The sequence below is a fragment of the Triticum urartu genome, chromosome 4A (assembly GCF_056163025.1).
Source record: "Triticum urartu cultivar PI428250 chromosome 4A, HENAU_Tu73, whole genome shotgun sequence".
In the NCBI taxonomy this organism is placed as follows: Eukaryota; Viridiplantae; Streptophyta; class Magnoliopsida; order Poales; family Poaceae; genus Triticum; species Triticum urartu.
This window is the reverse complement of record NC_141876.1, coordinates 566,693,949-566,710,678: the sequence shown is the minus strand read 5'-3', so window position 1 is coordinate 566,710,678 and position 16,730 is coordinate 566,693,949. Positions and strand designations below refer to the sequence as shown.

The 16,730-nt window shown below is 43.3% G+C and overlaps 1 protein-coding gene across 1 annotated transcript; it reads right to left on the bottom strand.

The window, feature by feature from the left end:
• Positions 1-14,722: 14,722 nt before the first annotated feature.
• Positions 14,723-16,308, bottom strand: LOC125554206 (uncharacterized). Its single transcript, XM_048717791.2, has one exon. It carries the CDS (start codon positions 16,295-16,297, stop codon positions 14,927-14,929), a length of 1,371 nt encoding a protein of 456 aa, XP_048573748.1. The 5' UTR covers positions 16,298-16,308; the 3' UTR covers positions 14,723-14,926.
• Positions 16,309-16,730: the final 422 nt, after the last annotated feature.

Below are 16,730 nucleotides of genomic sequence, written 5' to 3'. Positions count from 1 at the left end.
CCTATATTCATGATCATTGCCTTAGATATTGTCATAACTTTGCGTTTTTCTATCAATTGCTCGGCAGTAATTTGTTCACCCACCGTATTATTTACTATCTTGAGAGAAGCCTCTAGTGAAACCTATGGCCCCCGGGTCTATTTTCCATCATACAAGTTCTAGTTTCCATCATATTAGTTTCCGATCTACAATATTAGTTTCCGTTTTACTCCTTTTGCAATCTTTTACTTTCCGATCTATAAACAAAAAATACCAAAAATATTTACTTTAATTTTTATCTATCTCTATCAGATATCACTTTTGCAAGTAACCGTGAAGGGATTGACAACCCCTTTATCACACTGGGTGCAAGTTGTTTGATTGTTTGTGTAGGTATTCGGTGACTTGCGCATTGTCTCCTACTGGATTGATACCTTGGTTCTCAAAACTGAGGGAAATACTTACTTTACTTTGCTGCATCACCCTTTCCTCTTCAAGGGAAAAACCAACACAAGCTCAAGAAGTAGCAAAGGTCTTTATAAATAATTAATAAAATGGTTGCATGCGTCTTCCAAATGCCGAGGCCGGGGGTCATCCTCCTTTTCTAAAAAAATCCCCATAATTTCAAATATATAATCCACATCCCAAATTTTTAAGTGTACTTGGAAGAATTTTTAGATGGAGGGGACATAGGGAATATGCTAGAGTGTTTTTTCTTAACCTTGACTTTCTATTGATAGTTTTATAGAGTTTGGGTAGAAGTAGGGAATCTAATAGAGTTGCTCTGAATGAGTGTGATTACGTTTCATCTTCTGAATGTACACATGACATGAGGGGCGCTACTGCTTTCGAAGTTGGCGTCATCCCCGTCGCTAATCCACAAATTAGACACCGTATTCATCCACGGACTAGTCTCCACTAGTCCAAGGACAGTGATGTGGGAGCCGGCCATCCAAAACTAGTCGTAAATGTCCAATCATATATCAAACGGAATTTAATCAAATAAACAAATTTGATGTAAATTTAAACAAACTGGATGATTTTGATTGAAACTTCGATAATTTTACATAAAATCGAACAATATTTCGCCGGTTGAATTAAAAAAAATCAGAACTACCCTATACTTGATGGTAACCTCATACGCCATGGAGGGTTGGCCGGCGGCACCACCGTCGATGTCGTCGGAGTTGTCGTTGCCTGGCTTCGAGCAACGGTAGGGCGCGGGGTCGCGACATGGCTTCCCGGACGCCGCCTGTCGCTCGCAGATGATCTTCTCCGCTAGCTCCTACGTAGTCGGAGGTTCCACCTTCACCTAGTGGCGAGGAGGTGACAGCGGCTCAGGCTTGCCGACGTGGAGGAGCATCTCCGGTGGTGTCGTAGAACTGACGTTGTAGAAGAGCGAGCGCCGGAGCATCATCTTCACCTGCTCCTCATACTCGGTGTTTGTCACGGCATACACCGCGTCCTGTGAGAGAATGGACATCTGTGGCGGTGGCTGTTGCTGTGGCGGCTAGTCCTCCTCACCGCCGAAGGAGTTGACGATATCCTCCTCACGGTCCAGGACTTGCCCATCACCAGTGAGTGGAGAAAGAGGGGATTGGCAAAGCTGCGTAAAGATTTGGAGTGGGGAGTGCATTGTGGACGTGGATGGCGCCAGGGCCGTGCTTAAATAGTCGCGATTATGCGAATGGACGGTCAGCCTACTTCAATGGGGCACATCGGTCGGAGTTGGTTTCTCGGGACGACGTGTCCGCATTGAAGCGGCGTTGCCCGAGTCACCCACCATCTAATCACAATGTGCGGTATCAATGCGGCTACCACGGCTCTGGGCCGGCATGAATCCATGTGGGAAGCGGTGCATCCGTTGAAAAGAAAGCGTGGGAGAGGGTTCTTGGTGGGCTTAGGTCGTCGACCATTGTAACAAAACACTCACTGGTTTGTAGCTTTTATGGGTGCCGGTTATAGCAAAACAGTGACACGGTTGTAGCAGAAAGACGACGCTGGTTGTGGGTTGTAGCAAAACGAGAGGCCGGTTGTAGCACAAAAGTGATGTGGTCATAGCAAAAGCTGACGACGGTTGCAACAAGAAAAGGTCGTTGCCGCTGTTGTGGATTGCATCAAGACCATGGATGGCTGTTGCAAGTGTCGCCGCCGGTAGTAGCAAAAACCAACAACGGGTGTAGCAAAAATCGTCATCTTCCATGTCGCCATGACTATTTGTAGAAAAGATTGATGCAGGTTGTAGCACAGAGGCTCATCGGTTGTAGAAAAAATTCACCATGGTTGTAATCTCGACGTTGGCCGGTTCCAGCAAATTTCCATCGAGGATTGTAGCCCAAACGCTGCCTAGTTCCGGCACACGGTTGCCGTGTCTCCAACCTCTGGCTTGTCGGTCGCAGCTCCGACATCACTGGTCGCCCCCTGGTTGTGGCATCTAGTGCTCTCCCCGTCACGCATGGCCATGGCAACTGGCCCCCAGTCATATCATCCCTACAGATGCGTTGTTGAAAGTGGTGGTTAGCAACAGGGGCTCAAGGTGGACGCGGAAGTGCGCGACCTCACGAGCGGTGGTCTCGCCAGGGGAAGAGGCTAGCGAGAGGAAGAAGAAAGAAGGAGGTCAGTCATGGTCGTGGGGGAAGAAGATAAGGCACGATCCTGAGGATTGAACGCGCGCGGCTCGACCGGCCCAAAACTCAGTCGAGCATCCGGGTGGCAACATTTTCCTATTAGTATCAACACACTTACCTCGTCATTCTACGAAGGATCAGAGCATGACCAATTTTGTGTTGGAGTTCATGTTTAACGTGTGTACAAACATGTGGTTGAATTTTGAAGTATGTCAGCCGGTTAGATGTTGGGTTCGAACACATTTAACCCAGATTCATAACATAGAGACGCCGCTGATTAGACCAAAACATGCTACACAGAGATGGTGGGCTAGACAAAAGATCACGAAGGGGCAGTACGTGCGTCTGCCGTAATGGTGACCGGTCCGGTCATGGCATGAGTGTTGTTGAAGGGAAGAAATTTCATTGTATTTCCGTGCCATGCATATTGTATCTTGGTTCCTATTTTTATGTATACGGTACGAGGGGACCGTGACTTGGCGACCGGTTCCCTTAGACGTGCACCGGAGAGGACCATGACTTGGCGAGGGAACCATCCGATAGTGAAAGATGGAGGTGTGAAAGACTTGCACGCGAAGAAGGTCAAGATGGAGGACAACGGGAAGACCCCTATATAAGGGCATCCCCTCAAGATGGTAGAACATCATCAACCTCTTCGAAAACTCTAGAAGAGTAGTTTAGTATGTTATTATATCCACTCTTGGCATCCTGCTAGGGTTGGGCGTTCGGTTTATATGGTTAATACGGTTCGGTTTATTCGGTGTTTTATAATTTCGGTTTTGGAGAAATGGAAACCGAATTAAGCACACAAAATTTAGAAACCGAACCATATTAACCATAATATATCGGTTCCGTTTATTCGGTTAACCGGAAAACCAAAATACATGCACTCATCAGTATATATCACAAGAGCTAGCAACCTTAACATCAGTCACTGCTTTATTCGGTCAAGCAAACTAGTGAACATTTTTTTTGAAAGAAAGGGGTTGCCCCCCCTGCCCCAATTTTATAGATTGAAGCAGATAAAGCAGTCACATAGTCCAACAGCACCTAAAACACAGATAAAAGCAGCAACCTAGAAGACTACGCTACCTAGGAGCTCGAGAGCAGAAGTTCTCTCCAACAGAAAAACGGAAACGGAGTTGGTGCACTAATTATTACAAGGACAGGACCGAAGGAAAGGGAACGAAGAAGAATTTTATCCATCAGCTCTTTTCATGCTCCCCTCCCACACTTCACTTCCAGGCTATCCGCATCACCTCTCCACGTCGCTTGTCCAGCAGAAGGATACACCTTTGCAGCAGGGTTGCTTGAGCATCATCGCAGAGAACTTTCCACTGGTGCAAATAACAGCTTAGTCTTGCAAGAATGCAGTTCACGTTTCTCCATTTCTGGCCCTGAAAACAAAAATTGTTTCTTAGTCTCCACAAACTCCACAAGGAGGCAGCAATAACCATGTTAAGCACAGGCTTTTTTTATGAATTTGCCAGAAAGCAAAGATATTGTCAAAGTTAGCAATTCTATCCATCTCAAAGAAGTCAGATACAAAACCCCACACATGTTGAGCAACTACACAGTCAAACATCAAATGTTGTACAGATTCGAGCTCTGCACAAAAGAGACAGGAAGGATCCTCAACCTCCCTCTTTAACAGATTATCCCTAGTCAGAAGTTTATTGTGAGCACACAACCATAGGAATACATGTATCTTTTGCGGGCACATAATCTTCCACAGATCATCTTTGATAGCAGAGGCTACCCCCCCCCCCAAAGTTGATGCATTTATAGAAAGATTTCACCAAGTATAATCCATTAGATTCCAAGGACCAAATCGGCGTGTCAGGTTCATTTGATAAGATACACTGTTGAACAAGTTTCAACAGAGAGTCCCATCTGTTAAGCCCATTTTGATCTACACATCTCCTAGAGGATAACTTGAGCTCTTGCCCGTCCCATACTTGAGCCACAGTGCATTCCATTTGGTTGCAGATGCAATACAAGTCCCAAAATTGAACCTTTAGGGAACATTCCCCAACCCAGTTATCATGCCAAAAACTAATCAACTCACCATTACCCAGCTTCCATCTATAGAAATTTTTAGCAGCTGCTAACGCCCAAGTGATGCTCTTCCAAAAGGTAGAGCCGCCATCTCCTTTTGCCCACAATAGGTTGGGAGAGTTCATTCTATACTTGTAACTAATAATTTTTTTTCCAGTCTGCATCAGATTCATCAAAGAACCTTTTGCCCCAGGAAGCCAATAAGGCCATATTAAATTCCTTGATGTTTGGAATCCCCAATCCTCCATATTCTTTTCTCCTAGTAATTACCCCCCAATTAGCTAGATGATATTTGTGCTGGTCCCCAATGTTCCCCCAAAAGAAGTGAGCCATTTGGGAGTTAATGGCATTAATAGCCCATTTTGGAAACTTAATGACAGACATGAGGTAGGCAGGTATGCTAATCAAGCATGCACAAAGCAAAATAATTTTGCCTCTATATGTGAGGTATCTCCCAAGCCATCCAGAAATGCCCTTGATAATTCTATCTATAATGGGCTGGAGATCCTCCCTTTTCAACTTGTCATAGTGCAAAGGCACTCCCAAATACTTAATTGGGAAGCACCCTTTCTTGCAGCAGAAGATCTGGGCAAAGTCATTGGCCATTTCTTCATCAATATTGATGGTCATTAGGTCACTTTTATGGAAATTAATTTTCATCCCTGAGAGGGATTCAAAACATGATAAAAACCACTTAAAATTTCTGGCTTTAGGAGCTGAATTCTCCAGAAAAAGGATAGTGTCGTCGGCATACTGCAGGCTGACCACACCCACTGGGATTATATTGGGCAGAAGCCCAGAGATAAGGTCTTGGGAAGCTGCTTTTTTAAGCATCTTTGTAAACACATCAGCTACTAAGTTAAACAGCAAGGGGGAGTGGGGATCCCCTTGTTTAAGCCCTTTCCCTCCAACAAAATAGTTCCCATTAGTATCATTAATCGTCACAGCAAAAGTACTATTAATTAAAGTGCTTTTAATCCAAGCAATCCATTTGGGGCAGAAACCCCTAGACTGTAGCATTTCAAACAAGAAATCCCAGTTAACCCGGTCATAAGCTTTTTCATAATCTAGCTTAAGCACTAGACCTTGAGAACCAGATTTCTTGACCTCATGAATAACTTCATGAGCCATAACCACGCTTTCTAATATATATCTCCCTTTAATAAACGCTGTTTGATTTGAAGAAATTAACCTACGACCAATAGGAGAAACCCTATTGGTCATGGCTTTAGAAAAGATCTTAATCCCACAGTTGCTCAGACTGATTGGCCTAAATTTCTTCAAATCCTTGGCATCAGGCTCTTTAGGGATAAGGACTATCAGAGCAAAATTCATCCTCTGCAAGTCTAGTTTACCTTCTTTAAAATCTCTCACAAGAGCCATAAAATCAGTTTTAATAATATCCCAGAAAGTTTGATAGAAAAGAAACGACAACCCATCTGGACCAGGGGCCCCATGTGCATAAGACCCGAAGATGGCCTTCTTAATCTCTTCCTCGGAGAAGTTACTTTGTAAACGCTCATTCTCCTCTTCCGTAACCAGATCATCCTCCTCCCAAAAGGAAGGACCAAGATGTACATGAGGTTTTTTCTCAGCTCCAAATAAATTCTTATAAAAGGTAGTAGCTACTTCCAGCATTTCCTTGGTACTATAGACAGGACCATTGTCCCCATTCAGTTCAGAAATGTGATTTTTCCTATGTCTATAATTAGCTAGTGCTTGAAAATAAGCATTGTTTTTGTCACCATCAACAATTTTACGATCTCTGGAGCGCTGCCAGAAAGCAGTTTCCTCTTTACTCCAAATACCATTAAGCTCATTTTTAATCTCCTCCATCCTTTCTCTATCCACGTCATTGATTTGATTCCTCTCCGAAAAGACATCAAGAATATCAAACTCGAGCAGAAGCTCTCTCTTTTTTTTCTTAATACCCGCCTCTCTGTTAATGCTCCAGCCTTTAACTTTCTTCCTAAATAATCTACTCTTATTCATCCAAATGTCCATGGTCGTATCGCCGGGTACTGGGGTGTACCAGATTTTATGTACTAAATCTTTAAAGTCAGGTTGGTCAAGCCACCATTTTTCAAACCGGAATATCTTGGGGGAGGTAACCCTCCGCGCACCAGTGTCAATAAGTAGAGGGGCATGATCACTCCCAACACGTGGGAGAGCTGTCACCACAGACAAAGGAAATTTGGTATCCCAAGATCCCGAAGAAAAAAATCCTATCTATAGTAGCAAAAATCGGATTATTCTGGTTATTACTCCAAGTAAATTTCCATGGAGCGTTACATGTATTATGTATGGAAGAATATGTGTGATGCCTGTAAACTGAGAAACTCATACACTAACCGATACACTAATTGCTAGTTACTTCCATAAGTCCATAACCAAGAGTCGGGCATGCATACATACTACTACGAGATATTGCATGGATAGAAATCTTATATGTACTTGCTAGAAGAATACGGCCATTGACTATGTTGCATGCAAACAATAGTAAAATAATGTAAACAAATTCCATGTTAGCACGGCGTTACGTAGGAGTACTAGTTAGATTGAGATATTAGGAACCAGATGTCTGCCACAACCAACAAGTTTTTGCTAGAGGACGCTACCGGATTTACTTTCTTTAGAGAGGAAACCCCCTACGGAGTGGCTAGTACTCCCTCCGTCCGAAAATACTTGTCATTAAAATGAATGAAAATGAATGTATCTAGAACTAAAATACATCTAGATACATCTATTTCAATGACAAGTATTTCCGGATGGAGGGAGTACGTGAGAAGTGGGAGGGTGGGGCGAATACTGCTAGGTTGGACCGATAGGAATACATATCGGTTTCTTTGGTGTATTCGGTTTCTGGGCATTGAAAATGAACAAAAACCAAACACCGAACAACCTTAAAATTCCCCACCGAACCAAAAATCCAACCACCGAATTAACAGACAAATCAGTTAATATGGTTTGGTTCGGTTCGGTTTTTCGGTTTTCGGTTCAACAATGCCCACCCCTACATCCTACCTATATCGTCCTGCTCCATCTCCGATGACTTGATCCTCATCTTGTTGGATAAGCCATTGTGCACCCTCATTGTAATTCATGAGTGATATAATATCATATAAGCATAGTAGGGTTCTTGCTTGCCACGCAAGGAATGTACCTGGGTAAAACTTGTGTCCCTCTCCATCTAATTATTTGAGGTGGCATCCCACTGTCATGAAAATTTGCATATGTTGTGTCTATTAGGTACGTCACGAAACGTGGTGGTCGGATGTGTGGAGGAAAAAGGGGAGTTCCACACTGCATGATCATGAAAGATCTGACGGTTCCAGACACGACAACGCAGCGACATGTTTCCCCGGTCGGATTGGATTGTTGTCCAATAAACTGTGGTTAAGGATTAATCAAAATCAAGCACAACATTATTTTTGACATTCATGGTAGCCCAACATCTTTCGAAATTGCATAGGAGCACACGGCGACCATGCCCACTGAAATCATGCGCATCCATTCGCATTGGGATCCGAACCCACTATAGTAGAAGCATTGTATTACCAACTTTTCAGAATCGTATTATTTTTTCCACTGTGGTGTATAGAAGAAGTACTGTGCACGCGTTTTGTCCCCGCCGCAGATAATTCTTGTCCAAAGAAGATGGATCCGGCCACAACTACCAACCCCCAACTACCCCATTACATTTAAATGCACACGCTCATCCTCTTCCTCCCCAACGACACAATGTTATTCATGGCCACGGTCATCTTCCTCCTACCTCCTGGGCTTAAAAGAGGCCATCTTCTTCACCACATCATATCTTACCCAAGGAGTTTCATTCTCAGCTCAGCTCTTCCTTAGTTACGCTCTGTCCCATTCTTACATGGTTCTCATTGCCATGTCAAGCTCCAACGCTCCCATTGTCGCACTAGAGGAGCAGCCACCCCTGCCACTCGGTTTGCCCATTCTACAACAATGGCATGGTTCAGTGTTGGGTATCCTGCACAAACACCAATCCAAGCAAGCACTTCTACAAGTGCTAGCACGAGTGGGTACGTACCAGGCATCTTTGCTAACCTGTTTACATTTGTTGTGTTTCTTGCTATAAATTTCAAGTTTCATTTTTCCGTTCTAGTCTCGCGCGTGCAACTTCTGGAAATGGGAGGAGAACTACATGAACGTCATTCGCGCCAAATGGCCCAGGCAGTTCACAATCCCTTCTCGTGAAGACAGGAAGTTCCACCGCATCATCATCGCCCTTCTGGCACTGAATCTTCTCGCCGTGCTGTTCGTATGCTGCAAGGTTGCCTGAACCACGTATTTTGCCAAGATCACACTGCTGCGACCTCTTCCCCCAATGTGCAACTGTTAGCACAATCGATACTTGTTTATTGTCCTGCCGATCTGGCATGGAGACCCGATGTTTTTACAATATGTTGATATGTTTTTAGAAATCAGTAATCCATCTGTCCGCCTAGGCCGGACTAGTATTTCCAACCATTATTTAATTTTTTCTTCTCACAAAGCACCGGATGTGGTTGCTTAGTGCTTGTGAACTTGTAAGAGGTAAATACACCCGAAGTCATAGAACTTGCACGCGATGGTCAGTTTGGTCTACAAACTTGTAAAATACGTGTTTCTTGTCATCAAACTTGCATGAGCGTTCATATACGGTCACATTTCATGTACACGGACGTATTCATGGCCTATGTGGCATTCCAGTGTGGCCAGGGCCCACTGTCATCCGATGTAGCATCTAGACCTGCAGAGAAGCCTTTGACTTTTTTATTTTCGTATTAAGCCCCTAAAAATAAAATGAGAAAATAAGTGATATGGGGTTTTGAAGCTGCAACGTGCCCTAATAGTCTCACATGAACAACCACCAGACTACTGATCATTCATGTCTATATAGCATGACTAATTTTTGTATCATATAAACATTGACTGAAAATAAATTTTACAAGAAATGTAACACGGAAAAATGAGCACCGTGGCTCGACCATGTGACCTTGTGGTCAAGGTTAACTAAGATTACCACCGACAACACAACACGTCCAGATGTAAAAAAACAATTTATATTTTTGTGCTTGTGACATTCAAAAAATATTTATGTGTTAAAAAAAAGGTATGCGACATTTTAAAAAGTTTCAAAAACTTGTATTTGAAAAAATGTTAATCAACACGACACGTCCAGATTAACAATTTTTTCAAATACAAGTTTTGAAACTTATGTGTATTGAAACATATACTCCATATGATACACATATGTTTTGATGTTTTAAATACTCCAGTATACATCTATGTTATGATACACACACACATATACATACATATATATATATATATATATATATATATATATATTAAATACTCCAGTATACATCTATGTTTCGAGTATTTAAAAAATATATGCTTAATACTTTTTAAACATATGATTAACATTTTTTTCAAATACAAGTTTTGAAAAAAAATCAACTATGTTTTTAACATTTTTGGATGGTACGAAACATTTTCAAGCTACACAAACAGTTTTATACATTGTATAGGCATTTACAAAATGTCATGACCAGTTTTTTTCGAATGCACGGACATTTTTGAAATGCAACGTATCATTTTAATTTACACAAATGTGGTTTACAATGTTTAAACATTTTTTTAAATGTCACACACCTTTTTTTGTAACACATAAACATTTATTAAATATCACAAACACAAGAATATAATTTTTTTTCTTACATAGAACAAGAAGGAATAACAACATGAAAAATATTTATCCCATTTGGATATGTTGTGTTCTCGAAACCCAGTGGTAATCTTAGTTAACATTGATCACGAGGTCACATAGTCGAGCCACGGTGCTCCCTTTTTTGGGGTTACATTTCTTGTAAAATTGATTTTTCGGCCGTGTTTATATGATATAAAAATTATTTGTGCTACCTAGACATGAATGATCATCGGTTTGGTGGTTGTTAACCCGAGCCTAGTAGGGGCACGTCCCTAGTTCGTAACCGAACCATCCCTTGTTTTTTCATTTTATTTTAGGGGCTTAAGAAGTTAAAAAATAGGTGCATAATACGTAAATAAAGAAAAAGCCTGCAAATCTACCATGCGTCGCGGGCTTACGGTGGGCCCTGGCCATGCTGGCATGCCACATAGGCCACGAATACGTCTGCGTACATAGAATGTGACCGTATATGAATGTTTGTGTAAGTTTGATGATCAGAAACATGTATTTTACAAGTTTATGCACCAAACTGACCGTCGCGTGTAAGTTCTATGACTCCTGATGTATTTACCTCAACTTGTAACGCCTACCTTCGGTTTTAATCCTAATCGTTGTCATATGAAATTCTTGTCGCTTCGATTCTTCACTATGTATAACAAATTCTTATCTCTGACTGTACACGCGCCATTCTGCCGGACATAACTTTTGTCTTATGAAATTGAGGTAATATCACCGGGAGTCATAAAACTTGCGCTCAATGTTCAGTTTGGTGCTAAAACTTTAAAAATACGGATTTATGGTCACATAACTTGTCCCCGCGTGCATATACGGTGCTTCCTCTCGTATCCAGCCACATGGCCTGTCAACATGGCGTGCCAGCCCGGTGGAGGCCCACTTGTCAGTGGTTGGGAATGCACAAGGCACTAGGTGACCATAGCACGCTGGATTTTTTTACAGAGAACTCCCTCACAATTTATTCAATGCGCACAAAGCCCTCAAATATAATGAAAAAAGATGGCACACATGGGGTTCAAACATGGGACCTGTCAATAAAATAGTCCGCCATACATCATTCCATCAGTGCCGATTGACGTTCAACATGATCAACTAAAATTCGTTTAATCACAAACAGAAGCCCCAACGCAAATTGAGTGACAAAAAAGGGTGGCCCAACACATTCGATCTCTCAACCTCAAGCGTGGACACACTGCAGCTAAACGCTACACTAAGTACCAAACAATGCCTGTAAAGAGAGAAGCCCAATTTTAGATATTGTCCACGACACTACTCGTATTCAGGTTCTTTTTCTCTCAGACCGAATTTTCGACAACCGATCAGTCCCCAGAAAATTTGGCGGTCCCCGGAAAAAATGTTGTCGCCCGAAATTTTGAATTTAAACAACAAAAACAATGTCAAATATAATAACTTTTGTGTGCATACAATATCATAATGACATAGTTAGCTTAGTGGCAGGGGGCGCGATTCTATTCCTTGTATTGTGAAATATATTTTTCTTTATTCATGCTCATTTATAAAAATGGTCTCGAACTGTAACAATGAATTGAACATGCAAACTTCTATATAAGAGAGGAGTTGAGCTGACCACTCTAACAGGCGTCACTTTTTTTTTGCTAAATTAAATATATTTAGACGATAAAAAGATTTGAATTCAAAATTCATTTCAAAAATTTTGGTAGATAAAAACTGGAATTGCCAAGATATTTTGAAACCCGGATTTTTTCCAACCCTCTCGAAAAAATGGAATAAAAAATTCTCGCTCATGACAAAGTTTTGTACGGTATGGATTAAACATTATACATTTTGAAACAGTTTTCTTATTTGCTTTTTGGTGAAAAAGGGTGAGATTTTCCGGTATCCAGTTTTTACTAGCCGAACCTGGGAAAAACGGAATCTAGGAAGAACTGCGTCTAATATAAAACCAGGTTTACCTCTTTACATTAAGGAATATGTAGTTGGTGTAGTGGTTTGTTTGTGCATGGATGTACCCGAGGTGTATGGAGTTAAAATCCCTGTGCGTGTACTTTTTATTTTCATTTTTCACACCACCTCATGCTGACAAGTGGGACACACAGAGGGGATTATGCTCAATTAAATTAATTAAATACAGAGCAAGTGTGCTTCTGCAAAGAAAAAATGCGGCGAGCTGTTTCGGCCACTAACAATGGGTCGTATCCATGCTGGGGTGCCACGTAAGTGCGGGATACGTCTGAATATGACCAAAGTGACCGTATTTGCACAAAAACGCAAGTTGGATGACCATAAATCCGTATTTTTAAAGTTTTAGCACCAAACTGAATATCGAACACAAGTTCTATGACTTTCAATAATATTACCTCTATGAACTTCTTGTCGTCTCGATTCTTCACTATGTAGAACAATTTTTTTATCTCCGAATGTACACGCGCCATTCAATGCCGTACATCCATGTTTTCTTTACTTGCCATCATGTATGGCAAAATATTTTCTGAATTCATTGGCAGAGATCCATAAACGCAATTTCTACCACGATAACAAACAATCTCCAAGGTACCACTTGTACGTACATACACTATTTTCAAAATTGACCATGAAGGCGACGTGCTAAAGTCTCTGACCCAGTCAATGTAGATCAATGAATGTTGACTTTAGCTGGCGAATTTACCCGACCCAACCAAATTAAATGAAGTAGGACATGTACGCACTGCTAAACTATTCTAGTTGGTCCTGTATTCACACGTAAAAATTCATTTCTGCAAAAGTGGCGCACATCCCGAGCCGGCAGACGACCGGCAGTGATTTTCGAGTGTGTCACTCCTAATCCGCTTCCAACATCTTTGTACTATTACTCCCTTCGTTTTTATTTACTCTGCATATTAGAGTTGTCTAAAGTCAAATTTTATAAAGTTTGATCAAATTTATAGAAAAAAGTACAATCATTTATCATAACAAATCTATATGATGTGAAAGTATATTTAATAGTAAATCTAATGATGTTGATTTGTTATTGTATATGTTAATATTTTTGTTTATAAATTTGGTCAAAGTTTACAAAGCTTGACTTTGACTAAAGCTAATACACAAACTAAATAAAAACAGAGGGAGTACTAGCAAATATGCCCGTGCATTGCAACAGGAGACAAAAAATTATAGCTAATCAAATAAGTATGACTAAATATCCTGATATATGAGCGTACTCTATTTTTAACACAGTGACTCACCATGTTGTCATTTATTCTTTCTCACCCTAGCCGATGATGGTCGTGATGTCTATGCGATCACAACACATTCGACGCGGTAAATCCCAAGACTATGAGTTTGCCAGTGCATGTCACACTTTTAATTATGTTGCACAAGGAAACGTTTAAAACTTTAAAAGCAAATCTCATTGAGCACGAACTACTCCCAACGCCAAGACATATAAAGACTTTCGAAAAACTAATCAAATCCTAGACATAAACAAGTGAACAATTTTTCAAATCGACAAACAATTTTTTTTAAAAAAATTAATTTTCTCAAAAAAAAATCATGAACATTAGTTTTATTTACAATCTTTTTAAATGTATGAACCAGTTTCGAATTCATTAATTTTTTTGTCTCAGCAAACATTTTTTGAGTCGATGGACGTTTTTAAAAAATTGGGGAACAAATTTAGAAAACAAATATTTATTTTTATTTTTGTGAACATATTATAAAATGTCATGGACATTTTTTTTCAGATTCCTGAATATGTTTTGAATACACGATCATTTTTTCAAAATCATGAACATGATTTTATTTCCCGACCATTTTTTCTACATTGTGATTTTTTTTATAATTTTGCGAACAGTTTTACAAAACCACCAACATTTTTGAATCTGCAAATTTTTTATGATTTTATAAACAATTTTTTATTCACGTATTTTTTAGATTTCTCAAATATTATTTTAAACTCGCAAATTTTTGAATATTAAAATCCCCAAGTAATTTGAAGAATAAAGAAGAAAGAAGAAAGAAAAAAGAAAGAGAAAAGAAAAGACAAAAAAGTAAAATGAAAAAAAAAGGAGTGAAGCCCCGCACATGGGCCGGCCGATGAACACATACATGGGTACGACATGCGTGAGAAAAGGAAGCTAAAAGGATCGAACCTAGGTCTCATCGCTAGAGGAGGGATTGGCCGATCGCTCCGCTGCTCTTCATTCAGTGACTATTGCACGTCGCGTCCCTATAAAGCAACGAAGGAGGCGGTGATTTTTGTCCGAAAAGTTGAATCGTTTTTTCATTTACCAGTGGCATTGGTGGATAATTTTTACCAACTTAAAAGGTAATTTAATGACAGACGATCAAAAGCGATAGCCACTTTATTAATAGGTAAAGATTTATTCATTAACCAACCATACCAGCAAACATAGGTCACATACACAGATACCACACCATCACGCTAATGAACACACAATGACACAAACATAGGCCACATACTCAAATACCACACCATCACACAGCCAATGAAGACAGACTCGCGCTAAGTAAGCACCACAGCTGAGCGAGTTATAAATGACGGCAGCTAGTCGTCGTGGATGTGCTTGACGAGTCCGAGGTTGATGATGCCCCAGGCAGAGCGCGGCCATTGTTTCTCCTTGGCCTTGTCCCTCATCACCCTCCCCCACGACACCCACCCCTCCCACGACATCCTCTTGTCCCAGCTGCTGCCCCACTCCAGCACCAGCCTCAGCCCCTCCGCCGCCGCCGCCTCCGCCTCCTCCCACCTCCCTCCGCCGTTGAGCAGCACCTGAGCCAGCACCAGCCACGGCTCCCCCACGTACGGGTTCTTCGCGATGCACCGCCGCAGCAGCGACTCCGCGCCCTCCTTGCCGTCGCTGCAGATCGCCTCCCAGTACAGGTCCCTCGCCGCGATCTGCTCGCCGGGGTCCAGCACCTTGCTGCACCGGTCGAACACGGGCGGGATGCGAAGCTCCAGGCCCGCGTCCTGCTCGTCCGCCGTCGTCTTCGTCGACCCTTCTTCCATGTGGCGGAGCTGCTCGTCGGTGGCGATGAGGCGGTACAGCGCGGCGAGCCTGGACATGGCGCTCACCCACAGCCCCGGCTTGCCGGTGCCCGGCCAGAGCGCGGCCCAGTTGTCGCCCGCGAACTCGAGGCGGCCGTCGTCGTTGTGGAACAGCTTGTCCTGGTAGTCCGTGTACTGGTCGCTGAAGTCGGCGACGGTCATCAGCACGAACACCGCCAGCACGCGCCGCGACAGCCCCACCGGCTCCCCCGTCCGGATGTGCGGCACCACCACGCCCTCCTCCGGCACCACGGACCGCAGCTTCGCGCGCCACGGCTCCGCCTTGTCCTCCGGCCTGGCCCCGCCGGAGCGCGCGGCCTGGAGGGACGCCTCGGCGGCGGCGAGGTGGTCGCGGAGCTCGGCGTCGGTGTAGCGGAGGTGGAGGTCGTCGTGCATGAGCGCGTGGCGCGGGACGATGCAGAAGATGTGCACGAGCCGCTCGGCGGCGGCGCCGACGATGGCGCGGACGCGGGCGCGGCTGACGTCGGGCTCGAAGATGGCGAGGTTGACGTAGGAGTTGGAGTAGGAGGAGTGGAAGAGGCCGCAACGGGCGACGGCGTCGGGCGCGCCCCAGAGGCGGAGGATGCGGTAGACGTCGAGCAGGTGCGCGAGGAAGGTGCCGTGCTTGTGGTAGCACTCGCCGGCGCCGGCGGACACGAGGACGGAGACGAGCGAGGGGAGCTCGGGGTCGACGGCCGCGAGGTCGCCCCGGAGGAACGGGCGCGCGGCGGCGAGGATCGACTGGAGCGCGTCGTTCGTCGATGGGCCACTGCCGTTGCCGACGCCGGTCGCCATTTCGATGATCCCGGCCGGTGTAGCGTGTGTGATGTGTGGCTCACTCTCACTCCTGCTCATGTGGTGTGTGTGCATGCGTCTGGAGTACGTGTTTATTTATAAGCCAATTTTCTTTACTGTATTTGATTTGAGTATTACCGTGAGTGAAATGTTGGTTGTAATGCAGTTGTAAAGGACGTGCGCGTGACTCATGCACGGTACCGCTAGGATGGTCAGGCTGTGATGCCCTGCTGTTGTCGTCCTGTGAACGTTGATGGAACGTGTCCAAGTTAGCTTTCCGGTGCCGTGTCTGGAGCCTAGCACGTACTACGTGTGTACGTGTCGTTCACGAGCTATGTCTGACGTGCACCGATGAACCGACTACGTACACGCAGAAGCAGACGGTATACGATGCGTCCGTTTCAGGTGACATCGATTTTTGTTGCTTTCTCAGCTTTGGGAGCAGTATTTACCCTCATGCCATGTGTGCATCACATACGCAAGATGAAAAATAATCACACTCACTCAG

Excerpts from the sequence above, each read along its gene's own strand:
- LOC125554206 (XM_048717791.2), bottom strand. The coding sequence starts at position 16,297 with ATGCACACACACCACATGAGCAGGAGTGAGAGTGAGCCACACATCACA.